The 21,740-nt window shown below is 45.3% G+C and overlaps 2 protein-coding genes across 5 annotated transcripts in view; one reads left to right on the top strand and one right to left on the bottom strand.

Moving 5' to 3' along the window:
• Positions 1-15,626, bottom strand: part of ATR (ATR checkpoint kinase) — a 78,700-nt gene extending 63,074 nt beyond the window's left edge. The window contains exons 1-5 of one of the 2 annotated variants that reach the window (XM_090051518.1): positions 15,529-15,619; positions 15,243-15,334; positions 5,041-5,184; positions 2,965-3,854; positions 306-496 (exon numbers count right to left, since the gene is read on the bottom strand). In XM_090051518.1, coding sequence (XP_089907644.1) covers positions 306-496; positions 2,965-3,854; positions 5,041-5,184; positions 15,243-15,334; positions 15,529-15,587 — 1,376 coding nt within the window. In that variant the 5' untranslated portion in view covers positions 15,588-15,619. Of the gene's footprint in view, positions 1-305; positions 497-2,964; positions 3,855-5,040; positions 5,185-15,242; positions 15,335-15,528 lie in introns of both variants that reach the window. The other variant, XM_090051519.1, reaches the window with a different exon arrangement.
• Positions 15,627-15,698: 72 nt separating this feature from the next.
• PLS1 (plastin 1) overlaps positions 15,699-21,740 on the top strand; it is a 71,330-nt gene continuing 65,288 nt past the window's right edge. For 2 of the 3 annotated variants that reach the window (XM_090052107.1, XM_090052109.1), the window contains exon 1: positions 15,699-16,403. The gene's annotated coding sequence lies outside the window, so the exon portion shown is untranslated. Of the gene's footprint in view, positions 16,404-19,575; positions 19,694-21,740 lie in introns of all 3 variants that reach the window. The other variant, XM_090052108.1, reaches the window with a different exon arrangement.

Here is a 21,740-nt window from a genome sequence, read left to right on the forward strand (position 1 = left end):
ATTCTAGAACAAACTAGTTTTTGATATGGGAACATAACAGTAGAATAGGAGAGGGCAGAAATTTTCCTTTTCTGTGACCTTTAGATAATAAAATATGAACTAATAAATAACATTCATTCATGCAGGAAAAATGTTTTGCTCAGTTAGCCTTAAAACAGTTTCTTTGGTGGGCTGTAAAAAGTACAAGTGTATATATGTCAGATATGACATAATAAGTTTTCAAAATATTATCAGAGGTCATATGCACAGTTGAGATATTTCTCTCTCAAATTAATATAAAAATAATGATTGAATAAATGCCATACACTGGTGGTACAGGTGATTTCTTTTGATTCTTTATTGACAGACTTAGTCGTTTTCTTTTTTCTGGAACTTCATCACTACTGCTGCTCCATCCATCTGTATCAGAAGCATCAAGCTGGTTCCAATGCTGAAACTCCTGAATGATCTCCAGACCTTCTGTTTTTAATGCTACATAGAGTGGACTCACTGCATACTAAGACATGTATACAAACAAAAAGTTAGCATTAGACTGTTTCCTCTTTGTCAAACGACAACAAATAAATGAATAGTATTTTATTACTAAAAAAGCAAGAGCACAACTTCAAGACAACTCCCGAGGGTACACAAAACCTCTGTGCAATTGTTACAGAAAGCTTTACTTAATGGAATGTTCCTACTGAACTCTGTAAGATTAAAAGAAATATTAACTTAGATCACTCATAATACTTATGTAATGAGAGGAAAGTTTCCATGTGACTAATGCAGCTTTCTACAACACTTTCTGAGAGATTACTAGCAGTAGTCCTCTTTCATTCACAATGCTTAGGCAAAATGCATTCAGGAAAATCCATTTATAATTAATATAATATACTACAATTAATGTAATATATACACAATAGAACTTAGAAACTTCAGTCACAGAAGACAGACCCCCATTATACTAAGAACTGTAAAAACAAAAAAAGAGTTAAGCTTTAACCCAAAGACTTTGCAAACCAATATGAGAGACAATAAATGAATAGACAAGAAAGGTTCAAGTAACCAATGTCATCAAAATGACAGACAGTGGACTCAGCACAGCAGTAGCTTGCGTTTCAATAGGCTTCATGGCAAAAAAGTTAAGGTGAGACTTGAAAGGGATGTGGAAGAAGACTATCAAATATTCACAGGAATGTTCTCAGGCATGAAATATCAGGAAACAAACGCTACTATGTATGCCACTTGTATCTTTGATGCTGGATTGATTAAATCAATTTGCATGCAAACCTGAAAATATGCTTGGTATGACTCTCCTACCTGCTAAACTAACTGATATTGTTGCCAAAAGCAAGAGGCAGTTGTATACTAATATCCTGTAATGATGTCATACTCTTCCCAGCAACACGCATATCCATTACTGCTCTGAATTTAAACATTTTTAAATATAGTAGTTACTTGAATCCAAGGTTTTTCCCTCCCCCATTGCTGGAGTAGGAAGCTCCAAAAATAGCTTTGGCTCCAACCCTGACCCCAAGGCTCGGGCTGAAGCCATCGCTGCTACAACTGCTGTTGCATGGCCAAGCAGGAGCCAGAGCCAGCATGTGCTATGTGCCCCTGGTTGGAACCAATGCCACAACTTGGAGTAAGCAGTGGTGGCCAGGTGGCCCAAGAATTGGAGGTAAGGGGCAAAATGACAGGAGGGGTCAGGCACCAAGGAATGCATGCACCAGGGGTCAAGGCAGGAGGCAGGGGAGCCCCAAATAGCAGGGGAGGCAGATGCCAGGGAGCACAGGCACAGCGGTGAGGGGTGGGTGCTGGGCAGTGCAGCCATGGCAAGGTTAAGGGAGAGTCAGGCTGCCCCTGCTTTTCCACCTGCTGTAGCAGTGGGAGAGAGGGGACAATTTTAAGACAACCCCCTTATAATCAGATTCAACACCAGGAAAATTATAACAAATTTATACGTTTTCCAGGTAGAGAATTAAATTATTGAGGGCAGGGGTCATAAATCCAACGTAATCTTGGATGCAAGTAAACATGGTAAATTCAGTAAGGTTCCTCCAGCATCTTACTTGGAAAAATCATTTCTCCATCTAAGACACGAAGGCAGAAATAACATCTGAAAATTTCAACAAGCTTTGAAATGTACAGATGCACAGGTGGAATAAAATGCCCTCAAGTACAACAAAATAATACGTGCAAGGAACACCATATGGGTTGGTCAGTCCTCCATCATCCCATACTACAGCTGAGACTCCCAGCTCTCTAGGTTCTGCATGTACTGCCACTCCTGGCACTCTGGGCCCTCAGGTTACTCTGCTCCCAGCACTCTAGGCAACAGGACTACAGGCACTCAGGACACTACAAGCACTGCAAGAACCCTGCACTCCCCCCTGCCATGGGAGAGCACTCACCAACATCAGCAACTTGGGGATGGGGGAAAGGATGGGGAAAACAGAGAGGTAGCCCAAGAACATGGGGGCTGCAGAGAAGCACTGATAGTCCCCTTCCATTCCTGCCTGGCCTGGGCTACTGCCTGCATGCATCTGGATTTTGGAAATATTTCAAGCATTATGTTTGTCCACACCCACAACCTTAGATGACCTCCTATTTATTTTTACAGCACCTAAAATGTGCAACACAATTTAAAATACAGACAGTACACTGTAAATTCTTCAAGTCAAGTACAATCTTGTGCCTCAGTTGTATATGCTATATGGGGAGACCTCTCCATCTGCAGTGTCCCATGGGCTGTATGAGACACCACCTACACACAAAGTGCAAAACTTCATATAAAAGTTATATAAAGAGAACTATTAGAAAGAAAAGAATGTTTTAGGAATATGCTTTATTCCTAACCCAACTTACTACCCCAGATGCATTTCTGAAATGGCTAGCATCTAGATAAACTCCCTTGCACAGATTCTGTATACTCAAGTATCATAATGACAAAAGAAAAAAAAATAGTTTTTCAAATTAACCTACCTCTTGATCTACTTGACTTCCAAGTACATCAACAAAAATTGTGCATATGATGCCAATATGGGCCTTTCTATCTTGTAAAGCAGATTCGTATCCAGCTGGCACAAACTTCAGAAAATATTGCAGTATATGACACAAAGCATCTTTCAGTTTTTCAGACTGGATGCATCTGAGCACGTTTGCTTCAAACAATGCACAAAGCTTCTCGAGGAGCATATATAGGTAGATGGGTTCAATTCTTCTATAGGAATCTGCTTCCAACAGGAACAATGTCCTCACCAAGAGCAGCAAAGGTTCTTCAAAGAGTTCTAAATTTTCAACATCTGTTTCAAGTATTGACTGTAACAATCCAAAGAAGGCCGTAAAGAAGGCACTGGCAAGTTGCTCTGGAGGCCCTCCTAGCTGTATTAATTTTACTAAAAAGATCATGGATAGAGATTTAATTCTTGGACTACCATACTCCAATAGAGAGCAGCCTATTCTCCACAGAATAAGGTCCTGTCTTGCACAAAACAGATCAGGAACAATGTCAGTTAGAATGGTCATTAATGTGAATTCCAGGCATTCAACATTGGGCATGCCCACCAACTGCAATGGGGCTGAGCTTAAATATTCTAAATTATCATTTTTGTTACTTGAAAATCTATTTATTGTTACTGGCCAGACCAACAACTCCCTGTGGAGTTGCCTCTGTGTCTTTCTTTCATGCAAGAAAATTAGATCTTGGAAAAGTTGTAGTAAATCTCCTGTTAGCACCTCAAAAATGGTGCAGCTCTTTGATTTAAAAAGAAAAAGCAAAGAACAGATGACATCACAGATATGCTTATGTAATGCGTGGCAGTTTGGAGTTGAAGCAATTCGTAAAAGTCTTGTTATGATCCAATTACTAAATTCTAGGAAAAAACAAAACAAAAACAATATTGTGATTCATATGCTAAGAAGGTTATGTAAAAACCACTTGGTATAAATGATTCTTCCTTAATTAAGTACTGTTTCCTCCTTTAATATGTAACCTTTAAAAATAGAAAAACAAAGAAATATAGAAGTGGCAGCCTCTGAACACTGTACTATACTATAAGGAATTCTTGTCCTGAGCATCCATCTCAAACTGCAACTGATGGCTGACCTTCCTTTACACCACAAGTCCCCTCTGCTATTGCAACTGCTTGAAGTCATTGTCTGCTCTTAGGCAAGTGGCTAACCTTGTTACCATACATGCACCTGTTTTAAACTGTTAATCTGTGTTCCATTCTTTTGCCTCTATTGTGGGCACACAGGGGTTTCCTGATAGCTTTCCCAGGTGAGATTTTTAAAAAGTGTGAAAAGGAGGGCATAAATTCTAACTGAAGAGATTATTTGGTCAGAAGACCTGACCTGCCTTACTCTGTCCTTACACTTCTTTGGCCTACCATGTTTTATGGTACTTACTAAAATCCAGAAGAAAAACAGAAAGTTACCATGACATTTAGGATTAGTCCCAGATGGGAGCTGGTTTGTATTTTAATGGTTAAACGATCCAGAAATCTGTCAGAAAATCCGATCAAGAAATCCAAAAATCTGTCCTTGGATATGTACTGACCTATTTTCATTTGGACAAGTCTAACATATTTACAGTGACAGGCCATCAGAGATTCATTTCACTGACAACATACAGTACAAACACATGAAAGAGAAAAGATATGGAGATAAAGGAAGTTTGTGTAATGTGCTGAACTTAATATAAAATATGTTAGGCAATGGGTTGGCCACACTTAATGGGGGGCTGCTCTGTTACAGCTTAGCTCCAGGAGTAGGATTACTTCCAACCCAGGTCACACAACCACCATTGAAACTGCAGGCACCACTCTCCCTTACAGTGCAACCACTGTCATTTCTTCCAACTGCCTGGTTGCCATACAGGCAAAGCCCTGCCAAAACCACCCCATCAATAAAGACCCCCAGGTCCACAGGCCAGATAAAATGGCTCCAAAAACTGTACCCAGCCCATGGGTCATAGGTTGCTGATTCCTGTGTTAGACTATTTCTTGTAATTAAATTAGGCCAAAAAAACCCAAACAAACAAAAAAAACAACAACTCACCGATGCAACTGCACACAGCCTCTGGGAGAGTTTCACTTACACTTACGAACATAAGTGGAGAAGATTTCATGATGTGTTGAATAAAATCAAGCAGCATCACAGAACTTGGCTGAGAATCATTTTTCTTAGCAAGTTCCAAAGCAACTTAAAAAAAAAGATAAACATACCCATTAATACTACACCAAAGAAATGTAATTATTTTAATCATTTTTCAGATAAAATAAACTTTCCTTATGGAACCTTGTATTGTAACCTCTAAAATTCACAATGCTTTTTCTCTTAGAGGTACCCCAATACGCTGGTCTATATCGTATCAGCACCGATAAAAGGAAAATCGACATTCTTGTCAATTGGCTTTTATTGGCTGATAATGTCACCGATAAATGCTGCATGCAGTTGCAGCACGCATGCGATCAGGAATGCAGCGTGGCAGCTTGGAAAGCAGCATCCTGATGGTAAGTTTGTGGGGGGAGGGGCATGGTGGCGGGAAAGGACGTGGGGGGAACTGATTTGAGGCCCCTACAGTGAGGGAGGGAGTGGGGCTGGGGCTGGGACACGTGCTGCTCAGACAGAGCAGGGCAAGGTGCAGGATAAAGCCATCGGTGGCTCATCTGGAGGGATGTGGGGTGCTGGGAAGGTGAAGCAGCTCCCACTGCTGTGTGCACCCTTGGGGGAGGTATGAGGGCATGTGTCCCCCAGATATGTTTGTGGGGCAAGGGCAGGCTGCTTGTTGCAAGCTTGGGGCTGGGGCTGTACTGGACTCTTCCTGGCGGGGGGGGGCGGGGGGAGGAGGCAGGGCGCGGCAGTGGGCTGGGCCAAGGGATCACCAGGGGCAGGGCACAGCTATGGCAAAATTTGGGCTGGCTGTATCCCACCCCATAAGTCCCCCTCCCAGCACCATCCCTGCCCTCTCCCACCCCAAGCACAACTCTGGCCCAGCCCCCGAGCTGAGAAGAGGCTGGCACAGCCTGCCCTTGCCCCTGTGCAGATCCAAGGGGCACATGCCCCCCACACCTCTCCTAGCAGTACCTCCCCTGGCAGGAGCCACTCCTCTCCTTCTCACCCCCCTGGATGAGCCACCCATGGCACCGTCTTGTGCCCTGCCCCGGCTGTGCAGGACCTGCCCCAGCCCCATGCCCTCACTTACCGTGGGGGCCTCAATCTGCCCCCCCTGCAACAGATTTACCAGCCAAATGCTGCTCTCCAAGCTGCTGGGCTGCATATTGGCAATTGGATCAGTGTTGGCCAATATGGCTGGTTAGTAATCGGCCATTGGTATCAACCCAAAAAATCTGTATCAGTACACCCCTACTTTATTTCTAAATATACCCACTATAAGCTTTCTGTAAAATGCAAACACTGTATTCCACTTCTTATCACAAAAATAATTTGTCACATTAAATAAACAAAAGGTATTTGGGATTACCATAGGTACTATGAGAATGTATTAATATGGAATTAGTTTAAGTGTATATACAATGAGTGGAAAATAGAAGACAATAATAGCAATAGTCTTTACCAACATAGCTAGTAGAAGCTGTAGAAAGAGCAAAAATAATTTCTAAATCAGGGAGAATGGAAATCTTTCAGCTGTCCCCCAGAACAGTTGCACTGGAATATTTTAATTAAGTATTGGTAAAACTGGATTATCATGTAGTTCCATAAATGCACACCAAAAAGTAACTAGGATTCAAAAGCCACATTCAAAACAGAATTAAAAAAAAAAAAGTCAACATTGACAATCCCTCACAGTCAAGGATGACCGTCTTTCATGGTGCTCTCATTTATGGGTCCACAGATGGCTGACAAGGCCTATCTAGGATCAACAGACTGTTGCAGCTTGGGCACATGTTTCCATGCAGGGTGGGTTTCTCTGAGTTCTTGGTTTGGTCTGAAACACAGTTTCTGCCGCTCCTGTTTTTCCATCTTCTGTTATCATCATAAGGTTTCAAAGTACTGAGATCCTTGCAGCAGACTCATCCTCCATTTGGGGTGGCCCTGGGCAACAGTCTCCTACGAGTTGATGTCAATGCTGCATTTTTTCATGTTGGCCTTAAGGATGTCTTTGAGGTGCTTCCTCTGCCCTCTTGAGAGTACACCTTGACTGAGGTGAGAGAATAAAACTTGCTTTGGGAGTCTGGAGTTGGACATCCAGATGATGTGGCTGGATGGTGATGTGGTCACTCAAAAGTTGATTTTGAATGACCATTGCTTTAATACTTGTGGTGTTAGCTTGCAAAAGGATGCTAGTGTTAGCGTGCCTGTCTGCCCACTGGATTTGAAGGATCTTCTTCAGGCAGCATTGATGGCAATAATCCAGTGACTTGAGGTGTCTCCTGTACAATGTCCACATCTCAGCTCCATACCATAAGGTGTGGCTTATAAACCATGAGTCTGATTTTGGATCTGATGTTGTGATCTTCAAACACCTCAGGTGTGTGAAGGCTGCACTGTCACATCTGAGGCAAAGTTAGATTTTTTTGGCAATGTCAGCCCTCTGTGAGAGATAGCGTCCAAGGTATAAGAAATACTCAACGTTCTCCAGAGTCTCACTGTGAATCTGAATTACTGGAGCTGGGAACTGCTCATTAAGAGCTTATTGATGGAGGGCCTTAATCTTCTGACTGTTAAGCTTCAGTTCCATTTTCTTGCATGCCTCAGTACAAATGTCAGTGATTGCCTGAAGGGCAGCTTCCGAGTAAGCACATACTACAGCATCATCAGCATACTGGAGCTCAATGGCTGGGGTCAGGATGGTCTTAGTTTTAGCTCGCAGCTGGCCGAGATTCAAGAGCTTACCATCCATTCGGTAATTCCCCTCTGACAGGAAGCTTGCTGGTGGTCAGATGTAGCATCATGGTAAAGAATATTGAGAAAAGTGGTGGAGTGATGACAAAGGCTTGCTTAATTCCTGTCTTTATCTCAAAGGGATCTGTGACAGATCCATTACTGAGAACCACTGTTCACATACCATCATGAAGCAGGCAAAGAATGGTGATGAATTCTGGTGGCCATTACTACTTCAACAGGATCCTCCACAGCTCTTCTTGGTTGGCAGTCGAAGGCTTTCATCAGGTTAGGGGTGGCCACATAAAGAGCTTTATGCTATTCCCAGCATTTTTTCTGCAGCTGGTGAGCAGTGAAGATCACGTCAGCTCTGCCCCTTGATGCCCTAAACCAGGGGTGGGCAAAATGCAGCCCATGGGCCAGATGCAGGCCTCCAGGCCATTCTATCTGGCCTGTAGGGCCCCTAAAAAATTTAGAAAATTAATATTTATCTGCCCCTGGCTGCCTGTTATGCGGCCCTTGATGGCTTGCCAAAACTCAGTCAGTGGCCCTCCGCCCAAAATAATTGCCCACACCTGAGCTAAACCCACACTGATATTCCAGGAGGAGCTCTTCAGCAAGTGGAAGGAGATAGTTCAGGAAGGTACTTGCAATGATCTTTTTTGTGGTGGACAGCAAAGTGATCCTTCTGTAATTTCCACAGTTGGACTTGTCTCCTTTCTTGAAGACTGTCACAAACATGGTGTCCCTGACATCATCTGGGATTACCTCATCATTCCAGATCCTTAAGGTGAAGGTATGGAGCTGTGATGTGAGCTTCTCTACCCCCCTGCTTGAAGATTTCAGCAGGGATCCCATCAGCTTCAGATGCCTTGCCAGTCTTCATCTGCTTGATGGTTTTCCCAGCCTTGCCCAGAGTTGGAGGGATTCCAAGATAATTTCTGACTAGACGTTGTGGAACAGAGTTGAGAACACTCTCATCAACAACAGTCTCAGCTGAAAAGGTCTTCAGAATGCTCCTCCCAGAGATGGCTCTCCTTTCCTTTATCAGGTCTTCTCCATCCTTAGGAGGATCCTTAGGATGGAGGACACGTAAAAAAATGTACTTGTAGAAATGCAGAAGATACCAAATTCTTCATATAACTCAAGATACTTAAGGAATAACAAATACATCATATTGTACATCCCATTTATATATTTCCTAAGTGACAAGTTCATTGGGGAAAATGCTAGAGCTGCATATAAACTAGCAGGTGAAATTATGTCTTGGAAACAGGCATATATTATTCCTTTTATATTTTATTGCAGAGAATGTATAACTATGTAAATCCCGGATACTGGCAATGCATGCATTTCACAAATAGTACAGCTTTATCAACTCATGGTAATGACCAGGAGTCGCAATAAGATTTAACACAGGGTGTTAAAGTCATTTGGCCACGTGAGCTGAATCTGGAGCATGGGGACACGTCATCTGGCACGTGAAGCTGCCTGCAGGCCCAGAAGTTTGGTAACAGAGGAGAGGCAACAGCATTACTGTATTTACTTGAGTAAAATATGTTGTTCCTCCTCCTCCCCACTGTTTAACATGGAGAGAAAGACCCTCAATTTAGAATCAAATAGGAGGCAGAAGGGGGCAAGCAGCCGTTTCGCCTCCAGCTTCGGTCCCAACCCCAGGTCAGGGCCAGAGCCACCACTGCTGCCTGTCCCCCTGCTGCTTCTCCTCTACAGCCTTGGGCCTCTGCTGCACCCAGTCTGTCACCCTCCCCCCCCCCACCACACTCCCCCTTACCTTTGCCCCAGTGACAGCAAGGTCCATTCTTACTGCAGCCTGAAGCATGGAGCATGACCCCAGCCCAGCGCCATAGCAGCAGTGCTAGCTCCATGCTGCTGGAGCCATGCTCTATGCCCTAGGTTGCAATGGGGATGAAGCCTGCCGGCACTATAGCAAAGGTGAGGGGGACGTTGGAGGGGAGCAGGGACCTGAGGCTGCAAGGGACGGAAGTAGCATGGAGAGGGGAATGAGGAAGGGCTTGAGGTTGTGTGAAGTAGGCACAAGGGGGAATAAACGTGGGGTGGAGAAGGAGACATGCAGCAGGAGACAAACCTCTCCCCACCCCCCATCATCTCCACACTGCCCTAGGCTTGTCTGGCCCTCCAACCACCACCCCATGCTCATCCACAGGGGCACAAATGCCACAGCCGGGAGTAATCCAGACTGGGTCATGAGTGACTACAGGGCTCTGGAGGATGACTCAAGGGGTCGGGGGCGCAGGTAGTCTTTTCCTCTGTGCTCCCAGTTGCAGGCCACAGACCTAGGAGGGAAGGATGCATCAAAGAAGTGTACCGATGACTCTGCTAGAATATGTTATATCTATACTATGGTTATGCTTATGCTAAGCTGCCATTTTAAATGTATTTCCATTTTGTAGAAAAAGAAGCAATAAGGATGTGTGTGTGCGTATGTGTGCGTGTGTCCTGTGGATGTATGACTGATAGTTGGATAACTGCAACAGGTATTAGACAGATGGTATGAAATATTTAGAGTAAACAGAGATAACCATAAGGATGAAGTGCAGGTGGCGATCCAAGAATGTGGAGTTGATATGAATAAGAACTGAAAAGCAGACTGGACTGTAAAAACAATACGTAACCAGTTACAGTCCAAAAGATGAGCAAAAGTGAAGAATTGAGTGGTGATTGGTGAAGTCTTGAGGCATCAATCAAAGTCTGCCCCACGAAGATCAAAGAGCAGTGAAGGCTGAGACAGGATGGATGCCTTAACCAACAACACCAACTTACCTGCACGTCAAGAGAATTGAAGCCAGCGCCCCTCTTGACTAACTATTGCTTTGAACAAGCCTGCAACGGGCCACCACAATGTGACTCCAAGTGACATGAATAAGTGGCTTGGTGTGAATGAGTAAGAAAAATTATTATGTAAGCTGCTAAATTTGCCTGAGTTATCCATATATTATGCAATAAACCTCGGTTTGCGAAACCCATCTGTTGATCATATAGCCAACACTACCGAGAGGGCTTCTGTTTCTTAGACCGAAGCGCGCACTTCAGGGAGAGAGGACTCCCAGGAAGGGATGGCATCCATCTCACAAGAAGAGGTAAGTCCCTATTCTTGGCTATTATGACCAATCTTCTAGGCAGGGCTTTAAACTAAGATCAATGGGGGATGGCGAAACACTGGCTGCAGCAGGCCTGGGGACCAGCACACAAGTAAGCTCCAAAGCTGGGGACACTAGGACAGCCACTCTTGCAAGAGCTGAGGGAATGGCTCTCCCTCAGCATGACAGGAAATTGAGGGTCTCAACTGGAGGACTCAGGTGCCTGTACACTAATGCCAGGAGTATGGGAAAGAAGCAGGAGGAGCTAGCCCTCCTACTCTCCAGTGGGCATTTTGATCTAGTAGGGATTATGGAGACCTGGTGGGACTTCTCACATGATTGGAACTGTATATATGGATAGCCATACAGGGCTACAACCTGCACAGAAGGGATTGAGGAGGGAAGAAAGGTGGAGGTGTAGCTCTCTATGTGAGGGAGCAGTACACCTCTTTGGACACCGACATTGGCTCTAAAGAAGAGCAGCTCAAAACCCTCTTGGTCAAACTTGGGGGGCAGGGAGGAGGGGGAATGGTAAGAGAGACCTAACTGTAGGTATATACTACAGACCACCAAACTGGGGGGAGGAGCTCGATCTGGAGTTCTCTCAAGAACTGGCAGAGACCGCACGCGCACGGGACATGGTTGTTATGGATGACTTCAATTACCCAGACATCTCTTGGGAGGAGCACTCAGCTAAGTTGGATTGGTCACCTGTATCGAAGAGGTCTACCTGACTCAGAAAGTACATGGGCCAACCAGAGGTAAAGCTCTCCTAGACTTGGTCATGGCCAAAGATGATCTGGTGAGCAACTTGAATATAGAGGGTAGCCTGGGTGACAGCAACCACAAAACCATCACATTCACTGTCCATCGCAAGGCAGGCAAATCAGCTAGCAGGGTCGAAGTTTTGGACATCAGAAAAGAATTTCAACAGGCAGGACAATAGTAGGGTAGTAGGAGAAGCACTGCAGGACCAGGGACTGAAGATGAAAGGAGTGTATGAAGAGTAGCTATTCCTCAAGGATATGACCCTTGAAGCACACAAGAAGTCCGTTCCCAGGCAGAGGAAAGGTAGCAGAAGGGCTGGTAAGACCTCTTGGCTTAATACGGATATCATGGTTCTCTTGAAAAATAAGAAAGAGGCATACAAACAACAGAAGCTTGGGACGGTCCCCAAGGAGGACTATACAGCAACAGCCCGCACCTGTAGGAAGCAGGTTTGAAAGTCTAAGGCAGAGACTGAATTTAAACTAGCCACAGAAATCAAGAACAATAAAGAAGTCCTTCTTTAGGGATGTAGGGAACAGGAGGAAAACAAATGGAAGTGTGTGAACACTGCTTAACAACTCAAGACAGCTAGCTGCCGAAACTCAGGAGAAAACTACTTTGCTCCAGTATTTCACTGGACTAAGGGAAAATTATACTAGAGAAGGTTCAGAATGGGCATGGTGGGAATGACCGCCTTCCTACTGTTGACATTGAGCTGGTACGTGATCAGTTAGAGAAGTTAAACATGGTTTAACATGGTTAGAAAAGTCAAAAGGACCAAATGAACTTAATCTGAGAGTGCTGAAGGAGGTGGCAGAAGTCACTGCAGGACCTCTGGCGAAACTCTTCCAAAACTCGTGGTACTCTGGGGAGGTCCCTGAAGACTGGAAAAGGGACAATGTTGTGCCCTTTTTCAAGGAGGAAAGAGGACCCAGGAAACTATCGGCCAAATAGCCTAACTTCTATCCCAGGGAAAATCCTAGAAAAATTCTTCAAGGAGTCTATGTGCAATGGCTTCATTGCAAGTAGGTCTTGTCTTACTAATCTCATCTCTTTCTACAACCAGGTAACTCACTACCTGGGTAAGAGAGAGGAGGTTGACACTGTTTACCTAGACTTCCAAAAGGCCTTTGATCTAGTATCTCACAATGCTCTCACAGGAAAATTGGAGGATTACAGGCTTATTTGCTTGACAATTAGGTGGGTAGGAAGCTGGCTGCAGGGTAAGACCCAGAGTTTTAATGAATGGATCTGTGTCGCCTCAGTGAGAAGTGGCCAGTGGTGTCCCTCAGGGGTACACACTTGGTCCAGTGTTTTTCAACATCTTTATCAACGACTTGGATGTTGGGGTAATGAGCTCACTGGCCAAGTTCGCAGATGACACCAAATTATTGGGTAGTGTGGTCAAGCTTCAAAATAAGCTGCAAATACAGGGGGACCTAGACAGGCTGGCAAATTGGGCAGATCAGAACCAGATAAAATTCACCATTAAGAAATGTAAAGTGCTCCATCTGGGGATGAACAATCCCCAACATTCTTACAAGCTCGGTGGCGCTCAACTGACTAGCACTCAGAGCTGTCCCTAGGGGTGTGTGGAGCCTGGGGCACATCAGCCTGTGTGGGACTGGGGGTGGGGAGGCCGGACCGCAGAGCCGGCACCACACAGTGGCCGCAGCAGGGCCTGTACAGCAGCTGCCCCACTTGCCCACCCCTAGGGATGGCCCTGCTAGCCCCACGACTGAAAGGGACCTAGGGGTAATAATAGAACACAGTATAAACATGAGCCGTCAGTGCGATGCTGTAGCCAGCACGGCAAACAATACTCTGTCTTACTTCAATTGATGCATCTCAAACACAACCAAGGAAGTGATTCTTCTGCTTTACTCAGCATTGGTGAGACCACAACTGGAATGTTGCAACCAGTTCTGGGCGCCGCACTTCAGCGAGGACAGGGAAGAGATAAACAGAGTCCAGAGAAGAGCCACCCATTTGATCAGAGACTTGCAAGGCAAGCCATATGAGGAAAGGCTGAGGGACTTGGGTCTCTTCAGCCTAAAAAAGAGAAGGCTGAGAGGGGACTTGGTAGCAGTTTACCGCTATATCAAGGGCTCACCAAACAACTGTTCACCAGGGCACCCTTGTGGAAAACTAGGAGGAATGGCCACAAACTCCTGGAAGACTGTTTCAGGCTTAACACTAGGAAAAACTACTTCTGTAAGGGTGTTCAGCCTGTGGAATAAACTCCTTCCAGAGGTGGTGCAATCACCTACCCTAAAAATCTTCAAGAGACTGAACAATCACCTCACTGGGGTCACCTGACCCCAGTTGTCTTTCCTGCCTAGTGCAGGGGGGCTGGACCCAATGACCTTGTGAGGTCCCTTCCAGCCCCTTACAATCTATGAATCTATGTCTGCCAGCCCACTCCCTGTACCTCCACTGCTCCCTCCACTGCCTGCCCCATTACTGCACCCCTACACATAACATGGTTCCACTGACAGCATGCAGCCTGCAATAGCTCCACTGATGGCATGTAGCCTGCAGGCTGGATCTTCTGACACCTCTGATTTAGCAAGGGCTACAATAAATCACAACAGTATTCTAAAATTAAAAACTAAAGATGCCAAAAATAAGAACTCAATCCTGCAAAATGTTCAAATAAGGCATGGCAGGATTTATTTCTTCAGTGAACAGAGCACATTTATGATGCAGCCTCCTTGCTTTCTAATACATCGTTATACATGTATGTACATATACTTGCACATGCACACATGCAGTGCTGTAGCAAGGGGCTGGAGACAAATGGGGTGACTGCCCTTGGCACTAAAGCGAAGCACTGCTAACAGGATGGAGCCGTGAGCAGCTCATTTGGGGGGACGTGGGGATGGGGAGGGGCGGCTCCCACCACTGCATGCAATCCCAGGCAAGCACTGAGGAGGGGAATGTGTGCCCTCCCATGAGCTGTGTGAAGGGTAAGGTCGAACTGCTGCTGTGGGCTTTGCCCTGGGCACCAAACTTCCTTGGCATGGCACTGCATACACGTGCACAGATGTACATGTAGATCGGGGTGTGCAAAATGCAGTCCACCAGGTCATTTTATCCAGACCGCGCAGCCCCTAAAAAATTTAGAAAATAAATATTTACCTGCCCCTGGCTGCTTGTCACGTGGCTCTCAATGGCTTGCCAAAACTGAGTAAGTGGCCCTCCGCCTGAAATAACTGCCCACCCTTGATGTAGCTCTATGGACATACACAAGCATATGTGCAAGCAGAGGCATGTGCACAAGCATACACAAGTATGCACATATACAGGCACACACAAGCACTTACACTAGCATTTATTTAGACAGCTGTAGCTCACTCAACTCTACTGCTGTTATGCTAGAAACTCTGCCATTATAAAAATAAGCTGCTTCCACACTGCTCTGCTAAGCCTTTGCTGGGAGAAGACCCACAGGTTTGTTCCTAACCAAGGGAGTTTCGCCCCACTCCCGGCAGCGGGGGGTGCGCCCTGAAGCCCCGTTTCCCTTACCCAGGTCCACATCCGTGAGGATCCTGTCAACGAACTGGCAGAGGATCTGCCTGGGCTTCTGCACCACGCTGGGGTAGTCCTCGGGCCCGGCGCTGCGGGGGAAGAAGCGGCGCGTCAGCACCACCCGGTGCCTGAGCCGGCCCTCAGGCTTGGAAACACCGGTACCTCCCTGAGCGCGGCCACAGCGCCGCTTCCCCAGCCTGCCCCGCTCCGCGCGGGTACCGCTGTAGCCCGGCCGCTCATGGCACACAGCGGTGGACCCAGGTGCCCGACCGGCCGCACCTACCTGCCCAGGTCGCGCAGCGCCGGGACCATAGAGGCCATGCCTAGCCCCGGCTCCGCCATCGCGCCCAGCGCGCCACAGCTTGCGGGGGCGGGGCTAGCGCTCGGGACGGCGGCCGTCGCGGACCAAGACGACTCGGTTCGCGCGCAGCACGAGCACACACGCCTTCCCCTGCGGCTTCGGAGCGTCACAAAGGCGACGCGCCACCTCCGCGCCCCGCGCGCGCGGCGCCTGAGCCGAGGCCGGCAGTCCGGGCTATGGGCGGGTTGCAGGGCGCCCCGCGGGGATTTAGACAGCTCAAGAGGTCCCGGCTGGACGGGAGCAGGTCCCCGCCTGGCAGGTCTCAGTCACCCCGGTCACGGCCGGGGGCTTTAGGCGGCGCTGCCGGTCCCACGCGCGGCACCGGCTGGAAGTAACTGGGGGGTTCTGGGGGCCAGAGCAGCTCCACACGTGGCAGTGGGGCAGGCTCTCAGTAACTCAAGGCACGGGGGCCGGGGGGGGACTCTAGGTGTCTGCAGGCGGCTCCACGTCCCGCCCCACCCCGCGAGGGGCGCTGAGCTCTCCGCTAGTCCCCGGGAACGCAGGAGCCCTGGTGTCCCCGCGTGCGAGAGGCGGGGCAGGGCGGTGGGAGCCCCAGGGAGATGAAGACGGTGCTTGCCGTCCCCATCACCCCCGGCAGCAGCGGGACCTGGCTGGGCTCGGCCCGGCTGCCTCCGAGCGGCCCGCCCACCCCAGCGCGATTGGCCCTGGCAGCTGCCTATCCGAGGGATGCGGCGGCGCCCACAGCAGGTGTCTGCTGGATCTCAGCAACTCTTGGTGCAGCCGCCGCCGAAGCGGATCCGCGGACGGGGCTGGAGCAGGAGCAGCTGCGGGCAGAGGTAGGGACGGGCAGGGCCTGGGTAGTGGGGAGCGGGCTGCGCTTGTCGCCCCTTCCCTCGCCTGGTTAGATGCATCCGCGGGGGTTCACGTGGCGGGGGCAGGATCTCGTGGCACGGATCAACTTCTCCAGCCTCTTCTCTGTGCCCAGGCAGGCGCTGCTCTTCCCGGGAGGCTCTTTTAATATAGTATGTGCCAAAACTAGAGGCCGCTTTTAAAAGTATAGTTCATTCCCCAGAAGACGAGCTGTAGTAGGTAAGGCAGGAGAGGGGATAAAGTGCTGGAAAAGCATTGCCTCAACTGTCCTGTCAGACATCTCCCCCCGTCAACCTCCTCCCTCATGCGGGGGCAAATTAAAGACACTTTTTATGAAAGGCAGTAGGACGTGACTGAGACTGTGGAGCTCTTGTGCCTCTTGCCTCTCCGTATGTAAACAGTTTTTCCAGACTTCAGGAAATACACAGAAAACTATTTATTCGTATGTGTCTACTGATGTCTACATATTCCCCTGGATGTTATTGTCTAAAGGGAAGTGACCTGACTTGGGCTTTCTTTATTGAGGAGGGCAGTTTATTGTGTTTGTTTTATGAAGTCTTGCCTGCATTGTTTGTAGTGTTGCAGAGAAGCACACACTGAAATAAAATCCTCTCTGTGGCTTCTGTTTCTGGTGCATGTAGAACAGATGAGGAAATTGAGCGAGGATGCCTGTGTTCCTGTTATTGAATTGTTAGTGATGGTTACCAGTTCTTTTTTTTATTATTATTCAGAAGTGGTTGCACTTAGTTGCAAGCATGCCTATATTCATACATCTGAATTTAACTCTCTGTTTGTCGAGTATTTTCAAAGCCCTCGTGATACCATGATAAGGAACTGGGACATTTCAAAAGATTTTGAAACACCTGATTGGGATTAATCTTCATTTGTTTCTCTTCCCTTTTTGCTATTTATTGAACATATTAGATGTTAACTCTTGAGAGCCACTCCCAGTCAGCAAACAGGAGACACAGACTTCATGGTGTCTGTTGCGTTACATAGATTCATAGTCATAGATGTTTGGGTGGGAAGGGACCTTAGCAAATCATCAAGTCCGACTCCCTGTCCTGGGCAGGAAAGAGCACTGGGGTCAGACGACCCCAGCCAGGTATATGTCTAGCCTCCTCTTAAAGGCCCCCAAGATAGGGGAGAGCACTGCCTCCCTTGAAAGCCGTTCCAGATTTTGGCAACCCTTACCGTAAAGAAGTTCTTCCTGATGTCTAACCTAAATCTGCTCTCCATCAGTTTGCGGTTGTTGTTCCTAGCTACCTCAAGGAGTGCCCTGGTAACCAGAGCATCTCCTATTCCCTGCTGTCCCCCACTCTGTAATGAATTTGTAGGTAGCCACAAGATCACCTCTCAGCCTTCTGTTGCAGAGGCTGAACATCCAGGGCCCTCAATCTCTCCTCATAGGGCTTTGCCTGTGGGCCCCTAACCATGTGAGTGGCCCTCCTTTGACCCCTCTCGAGGTTATCCACATCCCTTTTGAAGTGTGCCGCCCAAAACTGGACACAGTACTCCAACTGTGGCCTGACCAATGGCACTTTATGGCATGGGAAGACCAGAAGTCAGAATGAACACATCTGGAATTATAGTGGTAGCTCCTTCATGCACACGGTGCTGCAGAATTTAAACTTTATTTAATGAAAAGTCCAACAGCTTTCTAGCTGTCATATTTGTAAAGAATACAAACTGTCTTGGTAAGTCTGCAGAAAGCGGAAGTAATCACTTATGACTTGTGTTGTGCTGTACTTGTGACAGACAAACAGTTTTATTTGTTAGCATTGTTAACAATGTAATAGTTGACAGTAACTTTAGGAGAAACTTTAAGCTATCTGGAGATTCCAGGAGTTTGGCAGAGTACTGGGATTTTTTTATTGCTCTTCTAATTGTAAACCAAAATGGGAGACTGGCACAAATGTATTGGGTCATATGATGCTCTTCTCTGAGTACACTATACATGGAGTAAAATTGGGACACCTAATCTGTATGGCATAATGCAGTGCTGTACAGGAACCCAAGATACCTCTTAACCTTCTAATGATCAAAAGCTTCATTACCACCTTTTTCAAGCCTTACTGGTAAATATGTTTCTGCTTACTCTGCCCTTCTGCTAGAAATCTCTAAAGGCTACTAATGGCATGAGATCTTGCTTAAGCTGGCACTCAAATTCTACCATGGCACCTGAAGTAGAGAAAAATTCTAGAGGTTCCCCATATCTTTTTACAGCTCCTCAAAAGCCAGACCCATTCCTGCTTCAGTATCCAGTAGAGGGAGCTCTTCAGGGAAAGACCTATACATTCTGACTTCCAACAAAAAAAAATCTTTAATAACCAAGAACAAACAGACAATGAGCAAGATAATAATATATTTTGGTCAAAGATAATTTCTTCCATTTTCCGTTGCCACATTGCTTCCTGCTCTCCTGTTTCCCTTTTCCCATGTCTTTCTCCTTGTTGTCTTTCCATATTTCTCCTTTTCCTACTTTGTCCTATTTTTCACCTTGCCTTGTTCCTTCATTCCATTGTCTCACACTTTTGTGTCCCATGTTCTTTCTTTCTGCCTGAGGAACTATGACCCAAATAGATGCACAAAAGGAGGAAGTGCATTGTGGCTGAACACGCAGTTCAAATTTTTCTTCTTCTAGTGAGAATATATCCATTCATATCTGTGTAGTGAGTGATATCCTTATTATTCTGTACCTCCCATATGTGCATAACCCCCATCCAATGTCAGTGTGGATTTGTGCAGGTAGCAAAAACTGTGAGATTTGAGAATTGGTGTATGCACAAATGTAAAGCTTCCTGCCAGAATCAGCAAGTTCTATACACTAAGAACTTTTCTCTTCCCCCTTGTTTCTCATTTGCATAAGGGACAAAGAACTGATCCCTTGATCCTCTGTCTTCTTCTATCCCATGTTGTCCTATAGCCCTTCCTGCCGTCTGCTTAACAGTATCTTAGAGTGAACTGGGTGATATTTTAATTAAGTTAATTTTGACTTGGAGCAAAAGAGCGATAGCTGGGGTCTACTCCACTCTAGTCATTTGGTTATGAGCTGGTTATGAGAGAGAAACTTGGAGTGTTGATCCGCACCAGAATCATTTTGTCAGTTTTGCTAATACGGGTTCAGTGCTGATAAAGGTGGTCCTGAAAAGTGGGCATTCTGGAGCTGTATGAAGAGGACCAACCACACCAAGACAGTTGCTGTACTACCACTGCTGCCTTTACCAGAAAATTTTGACTTCGCTTTAAAGTCAGAGTAAGTTGGATGTCATTGTTCAAAATTTCAGTCAGGATGGTGGAAATGAATAGTCATCCACTGCAATAAGTTAATTTTTTATTGATACTAAGACTGTCCTTATAACTTATTGGTTGTTTGCTCTGGTGCTTTAACTGCACCTGATAGCCTGTGTGATAACTGAGGATTTAATTCCATATATGGTCATGAGGATGCCAACCTACTTGGCAGAATGGTTGATAGACCTTTGAACACATTGGCATGGATATTATTCTGTACATCATAAAAAATATCTATTCAAGGAAAATCTCAGCTGTTTTTCAGTGCCACCTGGTCTGAGTAGAACAAAGTAACACAAGTTTAAATGGCAGAAGGGTTTAATCATTAAAATAAATCCAACTATTGTAGAATCATTTTGATAATTGAAGACAATATAATAAATTAAGAATTATTATGAAGAAATAATTTTAAAAATGTAACTTGAGTAGGTAACAGTAAGGAAAATTTAAAATATTGAGAACTAGTGAAAGGTGTTTCCTATCCTCTTTACCCTTTAGAGTCATATGCTGTTTGTATAGGCCTTCATTATGCATGTTCTTTATGCATGTTTGTAACTGTTTGCATGATGAATGCGTTAGATTAGATTATTTGGGACTGGATTCTCTCTTACTTATCTGGAAAATGCCTAGCACCTGTTTCTGTTTCTATATCATAATTTGAATAACTTAACATTAAAAAAGATGTATAAAGGGTATTTGAATTATAGTAGAAAATATTACCGTGTTTGCAGAAGAATAACAGGAATGCCTAAATCCTGTCTGCCATAGAAAAGGTTTCCATGTTGTCACTTTATAGCTCAGTATAGAAGGCATGATTGGAAAGAAAAAGGAATGGTATCATAGCCTTTCAATACCATAGATCTTATTTGTCTAATGTTCATCTAGGAGCTACATGAAGGTGAGAAGTGTATGCAATAGACTCACTCATTAGCTATGAATTAGAGGAGTGGATTTCATCTTCCCCAACTTTCTGCACATCTTCAACATGAAGTCACAAAGCATGGTCTTCAGAGCATTTTTTAAAAAAAGTTATTGAGGAAAGTGTTATGCAGGAATGATCACAAATTACAGTATTGTCAAAGGGCATACAGGACCTGGGGCATAGGAGGCATCTTGTTACAATATTGAAAGTGATAAAGTCATTTTAAAGCAATATATTAAATGTGATGTACAAGTATACAAAGATGTCTTAGCCTTGCCTCATCTTCATATATTTAGCACCCAGATCAGGTATGAGTACATGGTACTCAAACCTACCTTTTTATAGCAGTGAATAATTAAAATATTTTCACAAAACTCACAAACGCATGTGAAATTTTTTTAATTCTTGACAGTAAAAGTTCATATGAAAAACCAGATAGTGATGGGGTCTAAGTCAATGGGTTCATCAAATACAGAACAAAATGGCACTGGGTGGTACCCATATGTAGAATAATTTGATTCCAGAAAACAGAATAACCACAATTATAAGAATCATTGTATCTTGACTTATAATATGGAACAATTCATTGGACTTAGTACTAAAGAAAGAAATCTGGTCAAGTACCCCGTGACACCTGGAGTATAAAAGGGTTCAGGGAAGCTTAATAAAGCCTTATATCATCAGTCCATATCAACCTTAAGATTCATCCACTGCACACCTGGCCAATGTTAGATACTTTTTGAAGTAAGGAATTTTGGAAAAGGACGTTAGTGGCTTGTGGGGAGAGGGGTACAGGAAAAAATAAATATAAAAAAGCAATAATTAGTAATAGCCAGGTCAAGTTACTTATGCATTGGGAGTTGTTCAGTTATTGATGTAAACAGTTCTGTATAGTGACTATACACCATTGTAATCAGTTATGTCACTTTTATTAAAAGACCTTTTAGATGTAATTCACCTACTTATATAGAAGGCTGTAGAATCTGTAGTCTGTGTGATATTATTTATCACTATTGACATAGTTTGATCTTTGATTCATTGACCCAGTTTTATTATATTTATTAAAACAATCCCTGCATCAGATGCC

This window comes from Crocodylus siamensis, chromosome 6, assembly GCF_052110815.1.
Source record: "Crocodylus siamensis isolate JL-2025a chromosome 6, ASM5211081v1, whole genome shotgun sequence".
Taxonomy (NCBI): Eukaryota; Metazoa; Chordata; order Crocodylia; family Crocodylidae; genus Crocodylus; species Crocodylus siamensis.